This window comes from Vombatus ursinus, unplaced genomic scaffold (assembly GCF_900497805.2).
Source record: "Vombatus ursinus unplaced genomic scaffold, bare-nosed wombat genome assembly UNPS02014807.1, whole genome shotgun sequence".
NCBI lineage: Eukaryota > Metazoa > Chordata > Mammalia > Diprotodontia > Vombatidae > Vombatus > Vombatus ursinus.
Genome location: NW_020954585.1, coordinates 37,345,430 through 37,368,255, shown reverse-complemented (window position 1 = coordinate 37,368,255; position 22,826 = coordinate 37,345,430). Strand labels below are relative to the sequence as shown.

Below are 22,826 nucleotides of genomic sequence, written 5' to 3'. Positions count from 1 at the left end.
TTGCTATCTGTGGCTCCTTTCATTATAATACAGTTTCCTTGTTCATCTCTTTTTCTGCTATGAATTTTTGTTTTTGCTTTAATTGCATGATTGTAACTCCTGCTTTTTAAAATTCACTTGATGCATGGTAAATTTTGTTCCAATCACTCATTTTTATTTTATGTATGGCCTTATAGTTTAGGTATATTTCCTGTAAGCAATTAATTGTAAGTGATTTCCTTAACCACTCCCTCACTTTTTTTAATTTTATTGGATTGTCTAATCCATTTACATTTAAAGTTATGAGAGTTGGGGTTATATTTTCCTTCATTTGCTTCTGATATTGTTTTCCTACAAAATTAGTATTTTCTCTCTTTCCCTCTGTAAACACAGTATTTTGTCTCCAGTTGTTTTTGTTAATCTATTTTTAAAGCACCCCATTCCCCCAGACTCTTTTCCCCTCACCTGCAAGCTCCACCCCACCTCCTGTTTGTTTTGCATTTCTCTGGTCTGGAATTTTGCTTGTCTTATTAATTCCTTTTTCCTTCTTCCTTCTAACTAGTTATCTAATTCTTACCCTCTATTTTTTTCTCTCTGTTAAGTAGTTAAGTAAAATCCTCTTTTCTCTTCTTCTCAACATGTTTTATTTGTTAGTTTTAAATTTCATTTTCTGTACCTTTTTTCTAAAAAGTATTTCTTTTTTACTTTTTTACTTTACTGTCTGAAAAAACATACATTATATAAAGAAGAATTTGAGCTCAGGTCTTCCTGACTTAAGTGCAGCACCAGATTCTCTATGTTATGTTGCAACTATAAATATTTCCTAAATCAGATTGTTCATAGGTGTTTGTGATATCGCACAAAAGTAGCAAGATTCCTTAAGCACACAGTGGATAAAGAGAGGCACTGATCATGATGAAAAGAATACTGGATATTGAGTCTGGGGGCCTGGATTTGAATGTTGCCTTTGTTATGAAAATGAAAATAAGACATACAAAGAAAATATTTTAATTAGGATAATAAAGAGAATAGTTTAGAAAAATCTAACTCCCAAATTTCCCCTTCTTTATTACCTCCAAAAAAAATTATCGTTAAAAGAGAAGTATTAGTTACCCAGCTCAAACTTTTCATGGTTAGCTATAACTATTTCATTTGTTTTTTTTTTAATCTTTTTCATGTAAATACTACCTAATGCTTTAAGAAAATAATCTTGTCCAAGGTGGAGGAATTTGAACCACAGAGACTGAGCTTTCAAAGTAGTGTTTTCTATTCTTCAGTATCAAGAAAATGTTATATTGGTTGAACATGTTTTATATTAAAAACAAGATCCAGCATTTTTACAATCTCACAATTCTGGACTTTAAATGCATTTTTCTTTTTTTTTTTTCTTCCTTCCTTCTTCTTCTAAATAATGTATGTCATTATCTACTATTTTCCAGAAATTTTTTTTAAGGATAGAAAAAGCGTTAAAAGAGTGAAACTATTGCTGTCCCCAAATGCCTCAAGCCATTTGGTCTGTAAGGTGTTCTATGTACAATCTGAAGAACTCTCAGGGAAGCTTCTTTTTCATACTTCCAAACTCATTAGGTGGCATGTGGCAAATTGTGAAAGTAGTATGTTGGTTTGTAGAGATATTATTAGTTTCTTTCCCTGTAGGGATGTTAAATGATGGTATCTGGAAGTGTTTTCTTTTGTTTAGTACTTAATGAAGCCCTAAAGAGAAAAGGACCTAGTCTTCTGGGAAGAAGTAATTAATTATCTTCAGGCAACTGTCTTTTTTTAAAAAATACATTTCTGCAACCTTTTGCATTAAAGATTTAGATGGATTTTATTACAGACCTTTCCCTAAATCACTCTTTAAAAAAAAAAAACCACTAATTCTCATTTATCTGTGCTTGACCTATCCCATTTCTAGGGTTCTTCACGCCTCTTTGTGTTCGGTTGGTTGTTTTTTTGGTGAGACAATGGGGGTTAAGTGACTTGCCCAGGGTCACACAGCAAGTGTCAAGTATCTGGTCTGAGGTCTGATTTGAACTCAGGTCCTACTGACTCTAGGCCCAGTGCTCTATCCACTGCGCCACCCAGCTGCCCCCACTCCTCTTTTTTTTTGGCATGGTCCCAACTACTTCCTTTGCTCAGTCTAATAAATATAATACAGACTACGTTTAAATTTGCCTTCACCCAACTGAATTAGATGGAAAAAAGCCATCTTAGAGTTTCGTTTAATTATAAGGTTTGAAAATATTACCCCTTTTCATAGGTAAGAGAAAAACTGAGAAACCAAAGTTATGAGGTCATATGTGAATCAATGATAGAATTTTGAATAAAGTCTAGATCTCTCTGTACCTCATACAATGTATAGTACCTACTAAAGCACTACTATTCTCAGTCATTCATTTTTGTAATCTTCAAACTATTCTATTGATCCTTCCCTTTCAATACCCCTTCCTCAAATAAATTATCAGTCACTTATAAAGCCCTTTTCATTTCTACTTCAGAAATTTCTAACATTCAGCTCTTCTTTTCTATTACTTTTGTTAACACCCTATTTCATATTCTCATTACCTTGTCTGGATTATCATAATAACTCTCTCTCTTGTCTTCTTGCCCCTCCAGTCTCCTATTCACTCTACTATCCCCCCCAATCCATCTTACACACCACTGTCAGATTAATTGTTCCAATGTACAGCTCTGATCTTGCCACTCTCTGCTCAAAAAATATGCAAGGGAGCTTACTAAATATAAATCAGTAATTCAGTTCATTGACAATGGCATAGTATGTTAGGCACCTATTATGTGCCAGGCATTGTACAATACTACACTATGCTATGCTTTGAGGAAGCAAAGTCAAAAAATGAAACAGGCCCTGCCTTCAGGGAGGTTACTTTGTATGGAGGGTTGTTTTGGGATGAGGAAATGTACACATATGAGAACAAAATACATACAAAGTGTGTTGGCAGTAATTTCCTAACCCTAACCAGCTTCCTTATCCTATGCAAGTTATGTTAGTTTTTCCTAAAAAGGTATTAAAATTGTCGAGATTTGATTGGATCAAAGGATTAAAGGCTCAGGCTGTTGATATCAGATCTTCAGTTTCCTAAGTACAAAAGAACCAGAGGAGCTCCAGTCTATCTCTGAAGTTTAGCTTGTAGACCATAATGGGCAACTCAGAGGCAGGGGAGTTTTGCATAGTAGGATCACCACCCAGTATCTTAATGCATGTCCTTGTTAACTATCCTTCTGCTGCTTTGGCTAGTAACTCCCCTTTGGTTGACTGTTATAAGAGTTATAAGAGTTTAATTTCATTCCAGAATCAAACCTAATCTACCAAGGGACTGGCCTGAGTCAAGCCTCACTCAGAACAGGAAAGGATAGATGAAAATAGGTAGACAAGCCACAGGATCTCTTAGCAGTGGGCAGAAATAGCAAAAGTATGAGAAAAGTGTCTTTGTGTAACTCCTTCAGCATTTTAATTTAGATGCTCAAGGTCCAATCCAAAGAGGAAAGAAATTAGGCTGTTGGTGGATTTTATAATTTTGTACTTCAAAGTTATTATACACTCATACATATAAACTTATGTAGATAAATTACAACTACACTTATTGAACATTGTTAAGATACTGATACAAAATGTGATTTTTGTTAAATGATTTGTGTGTAGATATATGTGTGCCAGGCATAAGTGATAAGTTAATATGCAGTTGTGCCAAGTGAAATTAGCACTAGACTTGGAATCAAGCCATGATTCTGACACATACCAGTTGACTGATTATGAGTAGGTCATTTGTCCTTTTTTGACCCTTAGTCTCATTACATGCAAAATGGGATAATACTCTATCACAGGGATGTTGTCAGTGAAGTGCTTTGTAAATTATAAAGAACCATACAAATAACATGAAAAGCAGAAAAAGAAAACTGAATAGAAAATTGTAACTATTATGTATGGCTTGTTTTTTTTTTTTTTAAAGAATACATTTAAGGGGGTAGCTAGGTGGTGCAGTGGATAGAGGACTGGCCCTGGATTCAGGAGGACCTGAGTTCAAATCCACCTCAGACACATAACACTTACTAGCTGTGTGACCCTGGGCAAGTCACTTAACCCCATTGTCTAACCAAAAAAAAAAAGAATATGTTTAAAAGATAAAAATAAAAGAAAGAAAAGAGGGTTATTGAGACTTTTTTTTTTAAATGCACAGAGGAGAACAGAAGGAAGGCCAGAAGGAACCACAGACATGCAGGACAGCTTTGAAAGCTACAGGTTAAATTTATTACATAATTTAAAAGAAGAGCAAACTGTACATAATAGAGATCTGCAGTTTGATATACAATCTTCTTTTTTCTGTTCTACTATATATATGGAACTACACACTTTATTTGGTGTCTATTGAGTTCCAAATAAAAATAAAATTAAAAGAAACTAAGTGTGAGCTAGTATAAATAATTTGTACCATAAATTTGTTTGATTAGAGCATATATTCTTTTGTTACTGAGACCTGTCAACAAAACTATGACCACTCATCTCCTGGGAAAGCACATAAATGAAGCCATTCATGAGAGGCAATTTTATTGTAGATAGCTTTCAAAATTGAAGAGTATCTAAAGACACAAACAGGTTGCATTGTTTTCACTTAATGTGATGGTCACTAAAATGTCACCAAATAATTGTCTGACTGAAACAATTACATATTTTTAAAACTCAGAATGGTAAGATAGAATTAGCACTGCCTATGGAGTACAGCTTGTTCAGATTCTAGCTCTGTACTGTGTGACCTTAAGTAAGTCATTTACCTTTCTGGGCCTTAATTTCCTCATATGTATAATGACAAGGTTGGATTAGATGATCTCTGAGGGTTCTTTCTAGCTCTAAATCCTAATATCCTATTTTAGCTTTAATCTTTTCATCTTAAACTCTAGGGTAATTAAAGGGTATGTGTATATTCTTATTAATTAATATTATTATAATAACTTTCTCATTAATCAGTTAGCCTGAGCAGCCTCTACACCATTTCATCAAATATTATTTACTTAGTAAACTAGAGAAGTTTCTTTTCCTAAAGGCTTAAATAAAAAAATAAATATTAAAATTTTAAAATTATTTAAATAAATATTAAAGCTATTGAATATAAATTTAACAATGAAATAAGTAATGAAACAATGACATAGATAATAATTTACAACATTCTAGTTGTGAGAACAATTACAGCCAGTCAACCCAAAATCTTTCCTACAATAACAGATGACTTAGTCTTCAATTGTTCATTTAATTCACTCAGGATAACAAATAAGTCTCTTTGCTAGAATTGTTTTCCTTTTGTTTGCAAGATAAAGGTTATAGTAGTTTCATAATGGAAGAAAGAAGATATCTTCCTCTTTTTCTTTTCTTTCTAAATTTCTCTCCATAATTTACAATAAAACAGTAGCTTTAGTTTCTCAAAAGGTAATCTCTCTCCAGATTCACTCCTTTTAAAAGTCTTATTATAATGTTTCTTCATAAAATAAGTTTACAATTCTAGCCAGGAAAAAGTTTCTCATTTTTTTTCCTCTCTGTCTTGTCTACAGACTCCTAAAAAATCCACGGATCAAAGTCAAAACCACAGACATTCTCCCTGACTCCATAGAGAGAAACATCTCTTTGAATGACAGTAACATCTGTAACTTTAGTTTCTACGTTCTTAAGGACATAGTAATAGTAACAGACATAGTAACATAGTAATGAAGTCTTGAGATTTTTCAAGTAGGTGCTTTGCTGCGATTTTATGAAACTGTTGAAATGATCAGAACCAATTTTTTTTTCTAGACAGGCCTAAAACTGTTCATAGACAAGGCCTAGATCCCCTCTTTGCATCATGTTCATATATATCCTCAAACCTGTCCTTCCCTTAATTTCTCTGTTTCTCTTGATGTCACTCAGAGTCATGACCCTCCCTCTTCCTCATCTCTATGTAGCCAACTGCCCAGTCTGGTCTTTTCTATCTCCGCAATTGCTCTCACATCTGGTCTTTCTTCTCAACTCCCAGTGTTATGTCGCAAGTTCAGATTTTATTTCTTTTTACTTAGACTATTGTAAGAACTTCTGTTTTGGGTCATGTCTGAATCAGGCCAATCTAGTGGTTCAGGTTTACAACTAAAATGAAATGAGACACTTGTAAGAAAAGGTAATTTTTATTCAGCCATAGCATGAAATAGATATTCAACAAAGATACACTGGCTACCTTGCTTCAGCTGCATATGGAAACACGTCTGTTCTGCAGAGTATATAGGATCAGAAGGGTATGGTGACTCACATGGGATATTTGATAAGTCTGAAGGGCGCTGAATCCATGTGAGCCGGACTTTTTCTGCTCTGGGCAATTAGAAATTCATAGACTGAAGCCTTAGCCCCCTGGACCAAACAAGTCTCAGCAAAAGCTTCCTTATTATTTTTAGGGAAAATTAGACCACAGCCATACATCATGGAGAGTGAAGTCAAGTGGTCCTTGGGAAGCAATGCTAACCATCAGGCTTGTAGAAGTGACAGAATTTCAAGTGAACTGTTTAAAATTCTAAAATATGATAGATACCATTAGGGTGGTACAGTTAATATGGCAGCAGCTTTGGAAAACTCAATAGTGGTCACTGGTTTGGAAAAGGTCAGTTTACATCCCAATTCTAAAGAAGGGCAATGACAAAGAATGTTCAAACTATCCAACAATTGTGCACATTTCACACACCAGCAATGTTGTGATTAAGATTCTACAAGCTAGGCTTCAGCAATATGTGAACTGATAATTACCAGAAGTACAGGCTGGTTTTCTTTTCTTTTCTTTTTTATAGTCTATGTATACTTTATTTAAAAAACAACAACAAAATTTCCCAGAATTTCCCAGATTAATTTTATGAATTGGCAAGGTGTTTTATTTTTATTATTTTTTTCAAAATCTTCTTATAATGTTTATCACAAAATCTGCTTATAATATTTATCTGCAGGCATATTTGAATGAATTTAATAACAAAACACCTTTATAGTTATTTTCCTCTAAGAAAGATTTTATATATGAGAATTTGATGCAACTTTTTAGCTCTACTGTTGAACTCTATTTTTTCAATTTAATAATTTAATATTTTATTTTTCCCCAATTACATGTAAAAAAACAATTTTAACATTCTTTTTTTAGTTCCAAATTCCCTTCCTTCCCTCTCCCTCATTGAGGAGGAAAAACAATTTGATATAGGTTATACATGTGCAATCATGCAAAACATAGTTCCATGTTAACCATGTTGTGAAAGAAAACACAAACCAAAAAAAGAAAAAAAACCAAGAAAAATAAAGTTTAAAAAGTGTGCTTTGATAGGCATTTAGACTCTATCAGTTCTTTCTCTGGAGATGGATAGTATTTTTCATCATAAGTCCTTCAGAATTGTCTTGGATCATTGTATTGCTGAGAATAGCTAAGTCATTTACAGTTGATCATAGTATAATATTGCCGTTATGTTCTACAGTGTTCTTCTGGTTCTGCTCATTTTATTTGGCATGAGTTCATGTAAGACTTTCCATGTTTTTCTGAAAGCATCCTGCTCTTCATTTTTTATAGCTTAGTAGTATTCCATCACAATCATATACAATTTGTTCAGCTATTCCCCAGTTGATGGACATCCCCTCAATTTCCAGTTTTTTGCCATCATTAAAAGAGCTGCTATAAATATTGTTGCTATAAATATAAATATTGTAGGTCCTCTTCCTTTTTGTTTTTTTATCTCTTGGGAATATAGACCTAGTAGTGGTGTTGCTTGGTCAAAGGATATGCATGGTTTTATAGCCCTGTGGGCATAATTCCAAATTGCTCTGCAAAATATACAACTTCACCAACAGTGCATTAGTGTCTCAATTTTCCCGCATCCACTCCAACATTTGTCATTTTCCTTTTCTGTCATATTAGCCAATTTGATAGGTCTAGGGTGGTTGCTCAGCATTGTTTTAATTTACATTTCTTTAACCTATAGTGATTTAGTGCATTTTTTCATATGACTATAGATAGCTTTGATTTCTTAGTCTGAGGGTCCTTTGACCATTTTTCAATTGAAGAATGGCTCTTATTTTTCGAAATTTGACTTAGTTCTCTATATATTTGAGAAATAACTTCTTTATAAAAAAAAACTTGCTATAAATTTTTTTCACAGTTCTGATTACTGTGTATTTCCCTCCATCCTATTACCCTTCCCTTCCTACTCTCTCTCTCCTTTCACTCTGTCCATCCTCAAAAGTGTTTTGCTTCTTTTGTCTACCCCAATCTGCCCTCTCTTCTTTCACCCTCCCTTCTTTTAACCCCTTGCCTTCCTACTTTCTTGTACGGTGAGGGAGATTTCTATACCCAATTGAGTGTGAATGTTATTCCCTCTGAGCCAATTCTGATGAAAGTAAGGTCCACTCACTCCCCTCCATTTCCTTCATAGTGCCCTTCACTATGAAAGCTCTTTCATGCCTCTTTTATGTGAGATAATTTATCCCATTCTGCCACTGCCTGCCTTTTCTCCACTATTTTGGCTCCACTCTGCAGGCTGGTTTTCAAAGAGGCAGAGGAGCTAGAGACCAAAATGCCAACATTTACTGGGTTATGGAGAAAGCAAGGTAATTCCACAAATCTTCTACTTTTGCTTGATTGACTATACTAAAACCTTTGACTGTGTGGATCTCAACAAAATGTGGCAAGTCCTCAAAGAGATGGGAATACCAGATCATTTTATCTTGTCTCCTGAGGAACCTGTATGCAGGCCAAGAAGCAACAGTTAGAACCAAACATGGAACAACTGATTGGTTCAAGAAAGGAGCATGACAAGACTGTATAATACCACCTTTTTTATTTAACTTACATGCAGAGTATATCATGCAGAATGCCAGGCTGGATGAATCAAAAGTCAGAATTAAGGTTGCGGGGATAACCTCAGATCAACAACCTCAGGTGTGTAGATGATACCACTCTGATGGCAGAAAGTGAAGAAGAATTAAGACACTTCTTGATGAGGGTGAAAAAGAAGAGCTTAAAAGTTGGCTTGAAGCTTAATATTAAAAAACTAAGCTCATAGCATCTGGTCCCATCACTTAGTGGCAAATAGAGAGAAAAGAATTGGAAGTAGTGTCAGATTTTATATTCTTAGACTCAAAAATCATTGTAGACAATGACTGCAGCCATGAAATTAAAAGATGTTTGCTCCTTAGAAGGAAAGCTATGGTAAATCTGGGTAGCATACTAAAAAGCAGTGACATCACCTTGCTGACAAAGGTCTGTGTAGTCAAAGCTATGGTTTTTTCCAATAGTAATGTATGACTGTGGGAGTTGCACTATAAGGAGAGCTGAGTGCTATAGAACTGACACTTTCAAATTGGTCTGCAGAAGACTTTTAAGAGTGCCTGGACATTAAGGAGGTCAAATCAGTCCATACTTAAATTAACTCCGACTCTTTATGGGAGGGACAAATACTGAGGCTGAACTTTAAATACTTTGGCCACATAATTTTCCAATGTTCATGGGAAAAGACTCTGATGCTGGGAAAGGTTGAAGGCAAAAAGAGAAGGGGACAGCAGGATAAGATGGGTGGATAGTGTCATGGAAGCAATAAACATGAGCTTGGACAGACCTTGGTAGATAGGGGAAGGCAGAAGGGCCTGTCATGCTATGGTGCACGACTGAATGACTGACAACAACAAATATGGCTGGGCCTTAGGAGAAGCTAGCATATTCCTACCCAGCTTCCTAATTGAACTTCTTGCCTCCAGTTTATGCTCTCTTCAATCCATCTTCTATTGTTTAGATAATATTCTTAACATACCTTGGTTCAAATTCTGCTTTGGATACTGCACACATTCTTAAAGTAAAAGTTGTCAGATAATAATCAAATAATCTTCAGTCCACAGCTGTCACTATTCTCTGCTGTGGGAAGGATTGGGGAAGGGGTTGTGTTACATTCATTGAATTGTTTTCTTCCCTTAGGTAACTATCTCTGCTCCTGGCTAGATGTATTTTATCTTACTAGTCCAGTATCTTTGATGACCATTGACCATGGGGAGTGGAGAGGGGGATGGATGTAGAGAATAATCCCCCTCCCCACCTTGCTGCTCTATAGTAACAGGTGAAGGGTTCTGCTTCCACCAATGGCTTCCAAGTGCTAGATTATCAACTGCCAAATGGCTGGATGTTTTTACATAGAGACCCAAGGAGTATGACTGATTCTCTCAGCCAATTACAGTTTACTTCTTGATCTAATTAGAGCAGAGTTCAAACTTGATAAATGTTACAAGGTATAGATAGATTCACTTTCTTATAATGTGTGACTACATTCAGAGGTGAGAAATAGACATCTTATTTTCACAGTAAATCCTCACTATGCATGATTATATCAACTATGATTACATCATCTGAGCTTGGGGGGGGGGGGGTGGGGAGGCAATGGTCTGGAATCCCTTCCTCCCTTCTTGTAAAATGTTGGTGATAATGATGTACCTACTATTCGGTAAAATCTACCACATAAATATTTTGTGAAGCTTATGAAATAATATATATAAAGTACTTTTCATATTTTAAATACCCAAATGGATCTTTCATCTCTTTGATGTGAAGCCTCCAGTGATGCAGACTGCAATTATCGGTGCCTTCCAGTCCTATACAATTCCTATTCATGTTTTCTGATGAGTTTACCACAGGGGATCCACCCAACATGCTAGAGTTCTTCTTTGCTTTCTCTTGACATTATAAAACTATCAGTGAAGCTCAGTCACATCAGTTGTCCTTCTCTTTCACCATTTGACTAGCTCATCTTTTTTGACAATATATTTCTTTGATGATAATCTTTACTCTGATCTTTTTTTCATTGCTACTTATTTTTCATGTGTTGCACACTATTCACACACATTATGTGCTTCTCCATTTCCCTCTGATATCCGTCCCATTTTTAATTCTTTTAAGATTGATTTATTCCTTCACTCAGATATACAAAACAAATAGTAGAATAATGGCATTAAAAAAGATGGGACTGTTTCATGGAGAAGTTTGGAGTCATTAAAAGAGGTTCCCAGTTCCCCAAACGCAATCCAGCCTACCCTTTTCTTCCTATTCAATTTTGTGTACTTCTTAATGTCTTTCTAATATCTATGCTGATGGACAAGTACTTTAAGTTGTACATTGAATTGCATGTCACAGTCTGGACAAAAGGCATTCTTCATCCATTTGGATTTTCTTATGTGGATCATTAAGTGGTTATGGATCTCTTCTAGAAAACTCTAAAATATTCTAGTACTTGATACACCTAGCAGAATATCATCTGCAAATAGGAGCATATGGAAGAACTTACTATACATGAGGAGGCATTCCTCCACTGGATCTTTTCAGTAACAGCAGCAAACATTTTGGCAAACACGTGTCTTCTTGTTTTATGCCTCATTTGATTTCAATGATAAGAGCGTCACTAAGCAACCTTATCTTTGTTGTCAAATCTTTTAAGAAAACTTTCACAATTTTGATAATGCATGTCTTGTTGGAGGAAAAAAGCCTAAAGGCTTTTAGGGGCAATGTTTTGCCATGCCAAATCTAGTTGTTATTTTTTTTGTTTGTTTGTTTATTTGTTTTTTAAAAGACAACAAATAATAAGTACAGTAAGATCTTGTATTCTCTATGTCTCTCAGTCAAATTGTTGTCTACTGTGGAATGCTGCTTGCAAAGCCTTCCTGTTTCCCCTGAACACTTCCCTCAAGGATGTTCTAAATATGTGTATAGATTATTTTCATTAAAAATATTATATCAATGGGAAGTAAGCATATATATTGATAATTATTGATGTTCTCTTAATTGACTTTTTTGATGTTAGTAAGGACTGAGATCTTTTCCCCCATACATTTGCTATCTTCTTTCCTTCAGATGTTTCATGAACTGATGCCTCAATACCCATAAAATTGTGTCACCTCTGGCATGGATTTCCTCTAAGTACTATTGGTCCATTCCAGCTGCTTTTCCCATCTTTGTTTTCATTTCTGTCTTTTTCTTTGTTCCATTCTCTCTTTTTCATTGTTCCATTTCTCTCTTCCATTACTTTTCTGTAAGGACATTCTACAACTGTGATGTCAGAGTCCAAATATGATGGTTCCACTTTTCTTGATGGTGAAAAAAAATCTTATATTAAAAAATGCATATCTTTCTATATTTATTCTGTTTGTTGCTCTCATTCCAGTTTCATTCTTATATGCTTTTGACTTAAATGACTCTGCTCAGTTGGGTCTCTTGCCTAGTTTTCTTTAAACAGGTTTTATCTACCATTGTTTCTCCCTGTTGTGTGATATGAAGCATGATATAATGGACAGAGAACTGGCCTCAGACCCAGAACTTGAACCTCAAATCCTACCTTAGTCATATAGTGGCTATGTGGCCCTGAACAAATCATTTAACTGCCAATGCCTTATTGAACTTTAAAATTGTAAGTTGCAGAGAAGGTGTTGACTTGCATCAATAGGAGTTTTCTCACCAAAGAGTTTTCTATATCAGTTTTAAAACTGATCTATATCAATTTTAAAAATCTAGTCTCTATGTTTTTTCCTATGCATAATCTTTTATCATCCTGGAATCTTGATGCCAATCTGAAATACCCTGGGGCATCCTGCCTAATGGGAGATGTCCTCCTCAGGATTTGAAGGTTGGGGTGCCCCAGGGAACAAAATGACCTTTTTTCAATGAATTTTGGCTCTTTTTAATATAGTATTTAATTTCAGTTTGGGTTTCTTTCCCCACCCTGGTTCCTGATTCATCAAGAGCTGGATATCTCTCAGGGACAGCTATCTTCCTCCTCTTCTTCATGGGACCATGGTGAGGTGGAAAGGAGGAGATCCACTCCACTCTTCCCTTAGAGATTGAGATTTTCAAGAATTCTAATTAATTCAAGGCTTACTGATAGAAGTCCTGGTTTACCCACTTCATCTACAAAGGGCTAATACTTTCTAGCCATGCCTCCAGGGGATTGACCACTTGAAAAAGAAAGCACTGGTGGATTCTTGTATAATTTTATATCTTTATATCTATTTATATCTTAAATCAATGTTGTTCTTAGATTCCATATCTGTCTGATGGGTAATTAAGTCAATTTTGCTAATTAAGGTACTGTTTAGGTTCTTTTGTTTTTCTTTTATGGCCATTGATTTATATTTGTTAAAATTCTGCAGGAAATTTTGTAATCTATGTCTGTCCATTCTTCCATCCATTATCCATTTTTTTTTGCCATCGATAACATATTTAAAGGGATAATTGTTTAAAATAGATCAAGTTGTAGATGTTTTAATCATGTCATACATTTTCCTCATTTTTGTTCCAGTTTTTTACTAATTTGGATCTTTGCTGTAAGTCAGTACTTTGACAGTAAATAGACAGCTGGTTCAGCAGTGATTCAGATCAGTAATAAGCCATTTCCTGTCTGTTCAAATATAATCAAATTTTTTTGTTATATTATTTGATACTCGTTACTTCTAGCATTTTTTTATTCTTTTCTTGAAGATGGAATTCATAACATATAGGAGTGAATCTCCTGTGTAAGCTACAGATCCTTGGCTTTGTTCATTCTTTATTTCTGGTTCCTATTTTCTAATTGCATTAAAAGTTATTGAAGATCATAATACATGTTGATTGTATCTGGTGGTATTTATAGAATTTCTCTATCTCTTCTTCCTTTGAAACCCATAAGTTGCAATTGTTTTCATGTTGGTCTTTTTTTGCAAATATTTGTCATAAGCACTGCAATATGAAATGATCAAAAATACTAACTTTTTAGAGATTTTTGAGTTGGTGGTTGTCCTTGAAGAGGACCAAAATGACATCATGATGTTGGAGTCAAGGTACAATGTGTCCAACTGTGGCTGATCAAACCAATACGAGTTCGGGAGGCTCTATCACAAGTCAGCAGCAAATAGGCCATATGAACATTTAGAGTGGAGATGTGCCTAAATTTGCATCTCACATTTCTTTTGAACTACTGAAGTTCTGTTTTGCTTATAGAGCACAGTGCCTTCTTTGATGTGGGCATGCCATGCTTGGTGGTCCTGTGCCAGTGTTTTTCATGTCTTTAATTCTTCAGAGAGACCTTGAGAATGGCCTTGTATGACTTCTTCTGACCTCCGTATGAGTACTTGCTTTCTGTGAGAACTCCATAAAATAGCCTTTCAGGCAAACATAAATTGGACATTTGAACCATGTGGCCAGCCCATCAGAGTTGTGCTCTGTGCAGTAGAGTTTGAATGCTTGGCAATTCAGTTCAATAAAGGACCTTAGTGTCTGGTACCTTATCTTGCCAAGCGATCGTCAGAATCTTCCTAAAACAATTCAAATGAAAGCAATTCAGTTTCCTGGCATGGCACTGCTATACTGCCCAGGTTTCAGAGGCATACAACAATGAGGTCAGCACAATGACTCTGTAGACCTTCCATTTGATAGTCAGTATAATACCTCTTCTCTCCCACACTTTGCTTTGGAGCCTCCAAACACTGAACTAGCTCTGAATGTGTGTGTGAACCGCATTATCAATGTCTTCATCCCTGGAAAGTATGCTGCCAAGGTACGTGAACTTATCCACAGCATTCAAAACTTCTCCATTTGCTATAACCAATGGTTCTACATATGATGGTGAGATTCTGGCTGGAGAACCTGTTTTCTTGGTGTTAACTGTCAGGCCAAAATTAGCACAAGCAGCGGAGAATCAATCTATATTCTGCTGCATCTCAGTCTCACAGGCTGTACTAAGTGCACAGTCTGTGAACAAAAAGTGGTGCACCAACTCTCCCTCCCTTTATCTTTGGCTTGTGGCCTTTTCAAGTTAAATAATTTGCCATCAGTGCAATAGTTGACCTTGATTCTGTCTTTGTCCTTGCTGAAGGCATCTAATAACATCACTGAAAACATCATGCTAAAAAGCATGGGAGCAAGCACATAGCCGTGCTTCACTCCACTGATGAATAGGAAAGCATGACAGCATCATCCAACATCCAGAACCTGTGCAAGCATGCTCTTGTAGAACTGGCAAACTGATGAACGTTGTCAGGCAGCCAAATTTTGCCATGATCTTCCATAAGCCCTTACAAATGACAGTATCAAAAGCCTTGGTCAGATTGACAAACCTTGTATATAGACCTCTGTTCTGCTCCTGGCTTTTCTCTTGGAGTTGTTGGGCAGCAAAAGCCATTTTGACTGTTCCTTGGCCCTTTCTGAAGCCACACTAGCTGTCAGGTAGAAGGTCACCTTCCAGGTGAAGGATCAGCCTGTTAAGAAGGACTCTAGGGGCAGCTAGGTGGCGCAGTAGATAGAGCTCCAGCCTTGGATTCAGGAGGACCTGAGTTCAAATCCACCTCAGACACATAACACTTACTAGCTGTGTGACCCTGGGCAAGTCACTTAACCCTGATTGCCTCACCAAAAAAAAAAAAAAAAAGGACTCTGGCAAGAATCTTGCCAAGAATGACTAAGAAAGAGGACCCTCCCCCCCAGTTGTCACAGGATGATCTATTTTCTTTACTTTTATAGAAATGGATAGTAGAAACATTCTTAAACTCCTGGGGGATAATTTCCTCTTGCCATGTAACCTAGAAGATTTCAGTCAGCTTTTGCATGAATAGTGGACCCCCTGCCTTGTAAATCTCAGCTGGAATAGAATTAGTCCAGGTGCTTTGTCACATGAGAGGAGCCCAACGGCATTCAAAACCTATTTTTCAGTGGTAAGTTTGACTAGAGAAGGATTGACTTCAACCTGAGGAATTTGGTCAGTGGTTTCAGCATTGGTTGATGATGGTCTATTGAGAACACTATGGAAGTGGTCAGCCCATCTCTCTAGGATCATGTCCTTTTCACTAGTCAATGAGGCTCCATCAGTAGTTGAGATGTACCATAGGTCTTTAGCCCATAAATAGTCTTCAGAATATTAAAGCTCTTTGGTTTGTTACTATAATTATAAAACTGAATTTCATCTGCCTTCTTACTGAGCCAAGAATCCTGCAGCTCTCTAAGCTTCATTTGCACCTTATTTTGATGGAGTTAAATACTGCCTTCCAAGATAGCAACAAACTGCATATGGAGAAGTGCTCTCATCTGTTGACATTAAATTTTCTGGTAGTTGTCTTGCCTTGGGACTGCCACTTTTACTAAATGTGTATATTTAGCTTGGAGAGGATAAGCCTATGATTGGTCTAGCCCTCTGTGCCACACATCACCTTCATCATTCTAACATCCTGTCTGTCTCTTCTCCTTATAATGACATAGTCTGTTAAATGCCACTGTTTGCTGTGAGTGTGCATCCAGGAAGTTTTAATGCATTTAAGTTAATGTTGGTGATAAGAAGATGGTGAGACTCACAAGTTTTCAGTAGTAAGTGACCATTGCTGTTGCTGTTTCAGACTCTATTCCTCCTAAGCTCCCTGCCACATCTGATAGTCTATGCCTACTCTGGCATTAAAGTCACCCAGAATTACCAGCTTGTCCTTTTTCAGCACATTAATGATGAGGGTCTCAAGGTCTTCATAAAATTTTTATTTGATCTTATTAGCGTTTGTCATAGTGGGAGCATATGCATTGATGATGGTGGTGTGGTACTTTCTTGCAAGTGGCAATCACATTGACATGAGCCTGTCATTCACTCCTTTTGGGAGGCATACAAGTCTTAGTTGCATAGCCTATGCCAGCTTCATGGCACTCCCCATCACTGTGGCCACTCCAGAAAAAGTGTATCCAGCTCCAACTTCAGTAAGCCGGCCTTCATATGCCAGCCTCGTTTTACTTGTGGCTGCTATTTGGGTGTGACACCTGGTGAATTCTCTTGCAACAAGAGCTGTTGGTTTTTCAGGTCTACTGGATTTCATGTTGTCCATAAATGTGTGTACATTCCATGTGCCAATGTTGAATGGAATCATCTTTGCAAAAATTTTTGTATATTTTTTTGTGTTTTGACCACAGGGTAGGATCCCTGCCTGCCATGGTAAGCAGGCCAGGGTTAGGTTAAGAGAAGCAGACAATTTTTAGGGCACCTTTTTTAGGCCCTTCCTCATGCCAGGAGGTGAGCAATGCAATCTTTTAAAAAGGCTTCTCAAGGGGCAGCTAGGTGGCGCAGTGGATAGAGTACCAGCCCTGAAGTCAGGAAGACCTGAGTTCAAATCCAGCCTCAGACCAAACACTTGTTACTTACTAGCTGGGTGACCCTGGGCAAGTCACTTAACCCCAATTGCCTAAAAAAAAAATAATAAATTTTAAAAAATAAATAAAAAGGCTGTTCAGACACCCTCAGGGCTGTCAAATTCCACTGCTGCTTCAGTCCAGTGAGAATATGACCCTATGCCCTGGGTCATCTGTGTATAGGGCTGTGACTACAACTCCCAGTGTATCCTCACCTGCTGCTTCATTGCTTGCTGGTCTCCACAGGACTATGGGGTAGGTAAAAATGGTAAAATGGTATGATGATGTCTTTTGACTCACATAAAATTTGTGAGGTAGAGTTGTGTGAAGTTGTTGGCCTCACTCTCTTTCAGAGTCATCTGAGTCTAGTGGCAAGACAAAAATTAAGACAACTGGTGATGGCTCGGGATGCAGTGGATGGCCTTGGCGTTTTTCATGACTAACCAAGCTCTAAGCTCTCCCTGGCACTTGCTTCTGCTGCCTTTACAGACCATCGGAACAAATTATTCGCATTTACCTGTTCTGTCAGGGAAGTCTTCACCTGCATGGGGTAGATACCCCACTAATTCACTGATGGGTTTGAGGCCCATCAGTTACACTCAACCTGGGGTAGCCCATCTCTCAAAACAGTTTACCAGGTGTAGCTGCTGCACATGCTACAGCTTCTTAGAGCCACAAGTGAAACTTGGCAGAATCAGATGGACACCAAAGGTGGAAAGCAGCCCTGAAAAGGGCTTGGTAGCCATCACATTAGAGGAACTGGTCTTCCTTAAAAACTCCAGGTAGTAGTCTAATGTTGTGTAGCTGGAAGTGTGGAATCCGCAATCATGGAGAAATTCCTGTGGTCCAAAGGCAGGGGAAGACAATATGCCATTGCTCCTCCTGATTATTTCCATGTATGTGTAGCATGAATCTTGTTATCTACACATATGATGTGACATACCTGACTCAGTGATAAATACTACTGGGAAAGCCTGGCTGAGCTACAATATTTGTTTGGGTGAAGGAGATTAACATGGTGGCTGTCCAAACAAGAAAGACAGAATCAGGATTAAATAGACATCATGAAGTAAGCATACCCACATTGCCAGGAAATCCTTCAAGACTACTGCTAAAATAACATTGCTCTTTGCGTACAAAGTTAGTACTACAAACTCACCATTAGCAAAGCATGTGCTTTGACTTTATTTTTTTCCTGTAGAGATGAATTTGCACTGATCTAACCACTGATTTTTCTCCTAGCCTCCTCATATGACCAGCAGCACTTAGTTATGTGATAAGCAGCCTTAACAGTTAAGGATTGTCTGATTATGGAAAATGACAAAAAGCTAACTATCTTAGGCAAGAATTGAATGTGAAACCTTGGTCTTTCTGTGTTTACTGCCTTACTTTACTGCTGTTTTTAGGGAATATACTGATGTGGATAATGGCCAATGACAAGTAGGAAATTAGACTAAGGAAAATACTGAAATGTCAGAAATCTGTTCAAAGAAAAGTAAATAGAACTACTTCTATATTAAAGTCCAGGTCATTTCTTGACAATAACTTTCAGCTTAGTCATCTGAAAGTTGTTTGTTTTTTTATTTCTTGTTATTCCTGTGGGATGACATCTTGTATTTTTAGTGGAAATCGGTAGGAATAGGACTCACTTTATAAACATTTACTCTGCAGCTAACACTAGATGATGGCAAGTAGGAGGCAATTAATATTGTAGAAAGAGCAATGATTCTGGAATCAGGATTTGACTCCCACCTTGGACATTTACTACCCTGTGTAACCTTGGACAAGCAACTTAAAGGGCCTCAGGTTTAACATTTTTTAAAATGAGGGGGATAGACTGGATAATTTTTAGGGTTCCTTCCAGATCTTGAATTTTGATCCTATGATCCATAAAGTGAGGAATACCTTTAAGTCTTTTCTTCCTTTTTTCTCAAAGGAAAGCACCAAGAAGTTTTAAATAAAGTTAATGTTTCATCTGCTCTTTCTTTGAGGTAAATTTCCAGGTTAGGGGACATAGTCTACAGCCCAGATTTCCCAGCACCATCTTAATTAAAATAACAAAAATAATTGTACTCTGAGACTTTGCAAAAGAAATAGCCTTGTCAGACCAAGGTGTCCTGCTTGGAAATAAGGCCACCTTAAATATGGCATTATTGACACCATCATGACAAAAAGGCTAAGATGTGAGAAAACAACCCTTGTGAGTTTGGGTGAATGTTTTGATGAAGTAAAGAACTTTTAGTTCTCTATTTCATAACTGCATTTAGTCACAAGAATAATATAGGGTTATGCCAAGAAATATGGGGAATGCAAAAACAAAACCCTTCATAAAAACTGCTTGTTAACCTCAATGATAATTTGTCCTAGGATCCATGGCTGATCCACTATAAACCTTTTTCACTGAATGGCTTTTCCAGTAGTTATGACAGGTTGCACCGATCTATTTATGTTTACTTGCTTCATGATAATTATGTGTCACACACATTTGTAAAATTTCTGACCAGTTTGGAGCTCAAGCTATGGAAAAAGAGTGTTGAGAACATAATATAGAGACTCATCAAGTCACATATTGTGTATTTCCTTTCAGAATCAAAGCTATTGAGAGTCCCAACAAAGATGATGATACACAATGGTTGACCTACTGGGTCGTATATGGTGTCTTCAGTATAGTTGAATTCTTCTCTGACCTCTTCCTGTCATGGTTCCCTTTCTACTACATGCTGAAGGTATGTTGGTTTTTACTTCTTTGCTCAGTCTTCACACGAATTAAATACTTTATTTGATTTGTTGCACTAAAATAAAACATTGACCATGAACCCTGAAGCAATATGATATAACTACTTACTTGTCTAAGAAATACTTGCTTGCAAATCTCTTTGTAAACTCGTACAGATAAGCGCCTCTAAGACCTTTTTACAAAACCTTAGGACTGAGGCACCCATAAGAAGATACATTTAAATGTTTATTGAATGTAAAATTCTATAACATGGTTTAAATTATGTTCTGTATTTGCCATGATCCAGTTTTAGATATTATTGCCTAGCTACCTAAGAATGACTTTAATGTTTTGATACACTATCTTAGTAAGACATTGAGGTGTAGTACACCTATTATTCCCAGTGGGGAGTGAAAGTCAAGTCAATAAGCTACTACTTCTGAACAGTGCAGTGTTTATATTATGTAGTACATAAGTTTGGAAAAAGAAAGTATGTGCTACTTGTAACAGGAAACTCATTACCATTCCCTTTTGCCTCAGTCAGAAGCTGTGTTGTTTCTTTTTTTCCAAGCTCTCTCATTTACCAAGTATAGCAAATTGCCACATTTCTAAGTAAAGAATGATCTATTTAGGATAAGAACAAAATCTGTGATTTCATTGATTATAGGCTTATGTAAGTTGGTGTTTACTCATTATTTCTACCACCAAGTAAAATAAATTTAATGCTAAAAAGCACCTTAAAAACAGTTTTGAATATTCAAAAGTATTTTAAGGATTGTGATATGAATGCAAAATTGGACCCTACAGGATATTTGAAAATCCCCTTCCTAACTAATTTTCTGACTTCATTGTATTTGTCTTGTTTGAAAATGGGGAATATCCATTAAGTTTAAAAATAAGACAATACCTGTATAAATTGACAAGTCTATTGTTTTATTATTAATTCATTCTTTAAAAATTTTTATCAATATCCTTTGTTTTTATATTACTTTCATTTATGAATATATTCCATCCCCTTTCCCTTGCAGAGAGCTATCCCTTATGATGAAGCATTTTTTTTAAAAAGGGAAAAAATAGCAGTTCAGCAAAACTAACTAAAATATCAGCTGAGTCTGATATCATTTGAAATATTCCACAGTCATAATCCTCTCCACATCTGCTGGAAAGGGAGGAGGAGGAATATTTTCTAATTTCTTTTTGAGGGAATAAACTTATAATTAATTATATGTTTGGTTTCTTTTTTTCATTTTGTTTTTGTTTTCTATTTATATAGATGTAGTCATTGCAAATACTGTTTTCCTGGTTCTACCTACTTCACTTTGTGATAGTTCATATATGTCTTTCCATGCTTCTCTTCATTATTTTTTATGATGCGCTAATATTTCATTACATTGATTGCCTCATTTTATTTAGCCATTCCTCAATCAATGGGCAGTTACTCTGTTTACAATTCTTTGTTATTACAAAAAGTACTATGAATATTTTGGTGTATAAGGAATCTTCTTTCTATCTTTGACCTCCTTGGTATATATGCCTAGCAGTGGAATCTCTTAGTTGAAGAATACGGACATTTTAGTCATTTTTTTAGGACAATTCCAAATTGTCTTTCAAAATGGCTGTACCAATGCACAGCTCTACCAATATCACTGTGTCCATATTTCTCTGGCCCTTTTAACATTAACTGTTTCCATCTTTTGTCAACTTTGCCAGTTTGCTGGGCGTGGAGTGAAACTTAAGGTTTGTTTTGATTTGGGTTTCTTTTAATGGTGTAGGGCAATGTTTCATATGGTTATTAACCATTTATAGTTCTTTGAGAACTATTTGTTCATCTCCTTTGACCACTTATCCATTGTGGAATGACAAATAGTCTTAAAAGCTTGTATATTAACTTATTTCCCTATATATCTTATTTATCAGACTCTTATCAGAGATAACTGACACAAAGATTCCCATCCCCCTCAATTGCCAGCTTTCCATATTATCTCAGTTACCTTGATTTTGTTAATGCAAAACTTTTTCAATTTCATGTAATCTAAATTTTCTCTTTGTTATCTTCTCTGCCCTTTGTTTAAGAACTTCTCTCCCTCTTCCATCCCTTCCCCCATAGATGTTAAAGTACCTGATCTCTTCTAATTTTTAATAGTATGACCTTTAATATTCATATTACATATCCATTTTGAGCTTAAGTGGTATATGATATTGATCTAAATCTATTTTCTGCTAAACTACTTTGAAAGTTGTCCTTGCAGTTCTTGTCATTTAGGGAATTCTTCCCCAAGTAATTTATATTCTCAGGTATATCAAACATCAGGTTATCAGTTGTTTCTGATTCTTTATCTCATCCATTCATTCTTAAAGGGAAGATTTGAGGTTGGCTTACATAGAGGCCTGGGACAGAGCTCTAGTCTATAAAGTTAGGAGCAGCATGATACAGTGGAAGGAATACAGAACTAGAATTAGAGGATCTCACAATTAGCTTCAGTTCTGCCATTTACTAGCTGGATAATGTTGGGCAGATCATCTTACTTTTTTTGGTCTCATTTTCTTCATCTTTACACTATGCGGGGCTGGATAAGATGGTCTGTGGGGCCCAAAAATCTTCAGTTTCTATAATTCTGTAGGGTTCACTTCTGTTTTTCAATAAAATCTTGGTAACCCCACCCTCGATGCCACAGAAAGAGAAGAAATTTCTATGTCTGTTAACCTGCAGCATTAAACATAAACTCATCTCTTTGACATTTCAAGATCTTTTTTGGGGGGGAGAGGGTAAGGTAATTGGGGTTAAGTGACTTGAACAGGGTCACATAGCTAGTAAGTATCTGAGGCCAGATTTGAACTCAGGTCCTCCTGAATCCAGGGCCAGTGTTCTATCTATTGCATAACTAGCTGCCCCAATATTTCAACTTCTTAATAACCTGGACCCTGCCTGCCTTTCCAGTCTTCTTACACTTTACTTTCCTCCACACATTCTA

General features: G+C 36.4%; 1 protein-coding gene across 2 annotated transcripts in view; it reads left to right on the top strand.

Annotated features, from left to right (window-relative positions):
- The window catches only part of LOC114052279 (receptor expression-enhancing protein 5), a 43,037-nt gene that overhangs the window by 6,970 nt on the left and 13,241 nt on the right, over positions 1-22,826 (top strand). For both annotated transcript variants that reach the window (XM_027874817.1, XM_027874819.1), the window contains exon 3: positions 19,726-19,864. In XM_027874817.1, the coding sequence (XP_027730618.1) occupies positions 19,726-19,864 (139 nt within the window). The remainder of the gene's footprint in view (positions 1-19,725; positions 19,865-22,826) is intronic.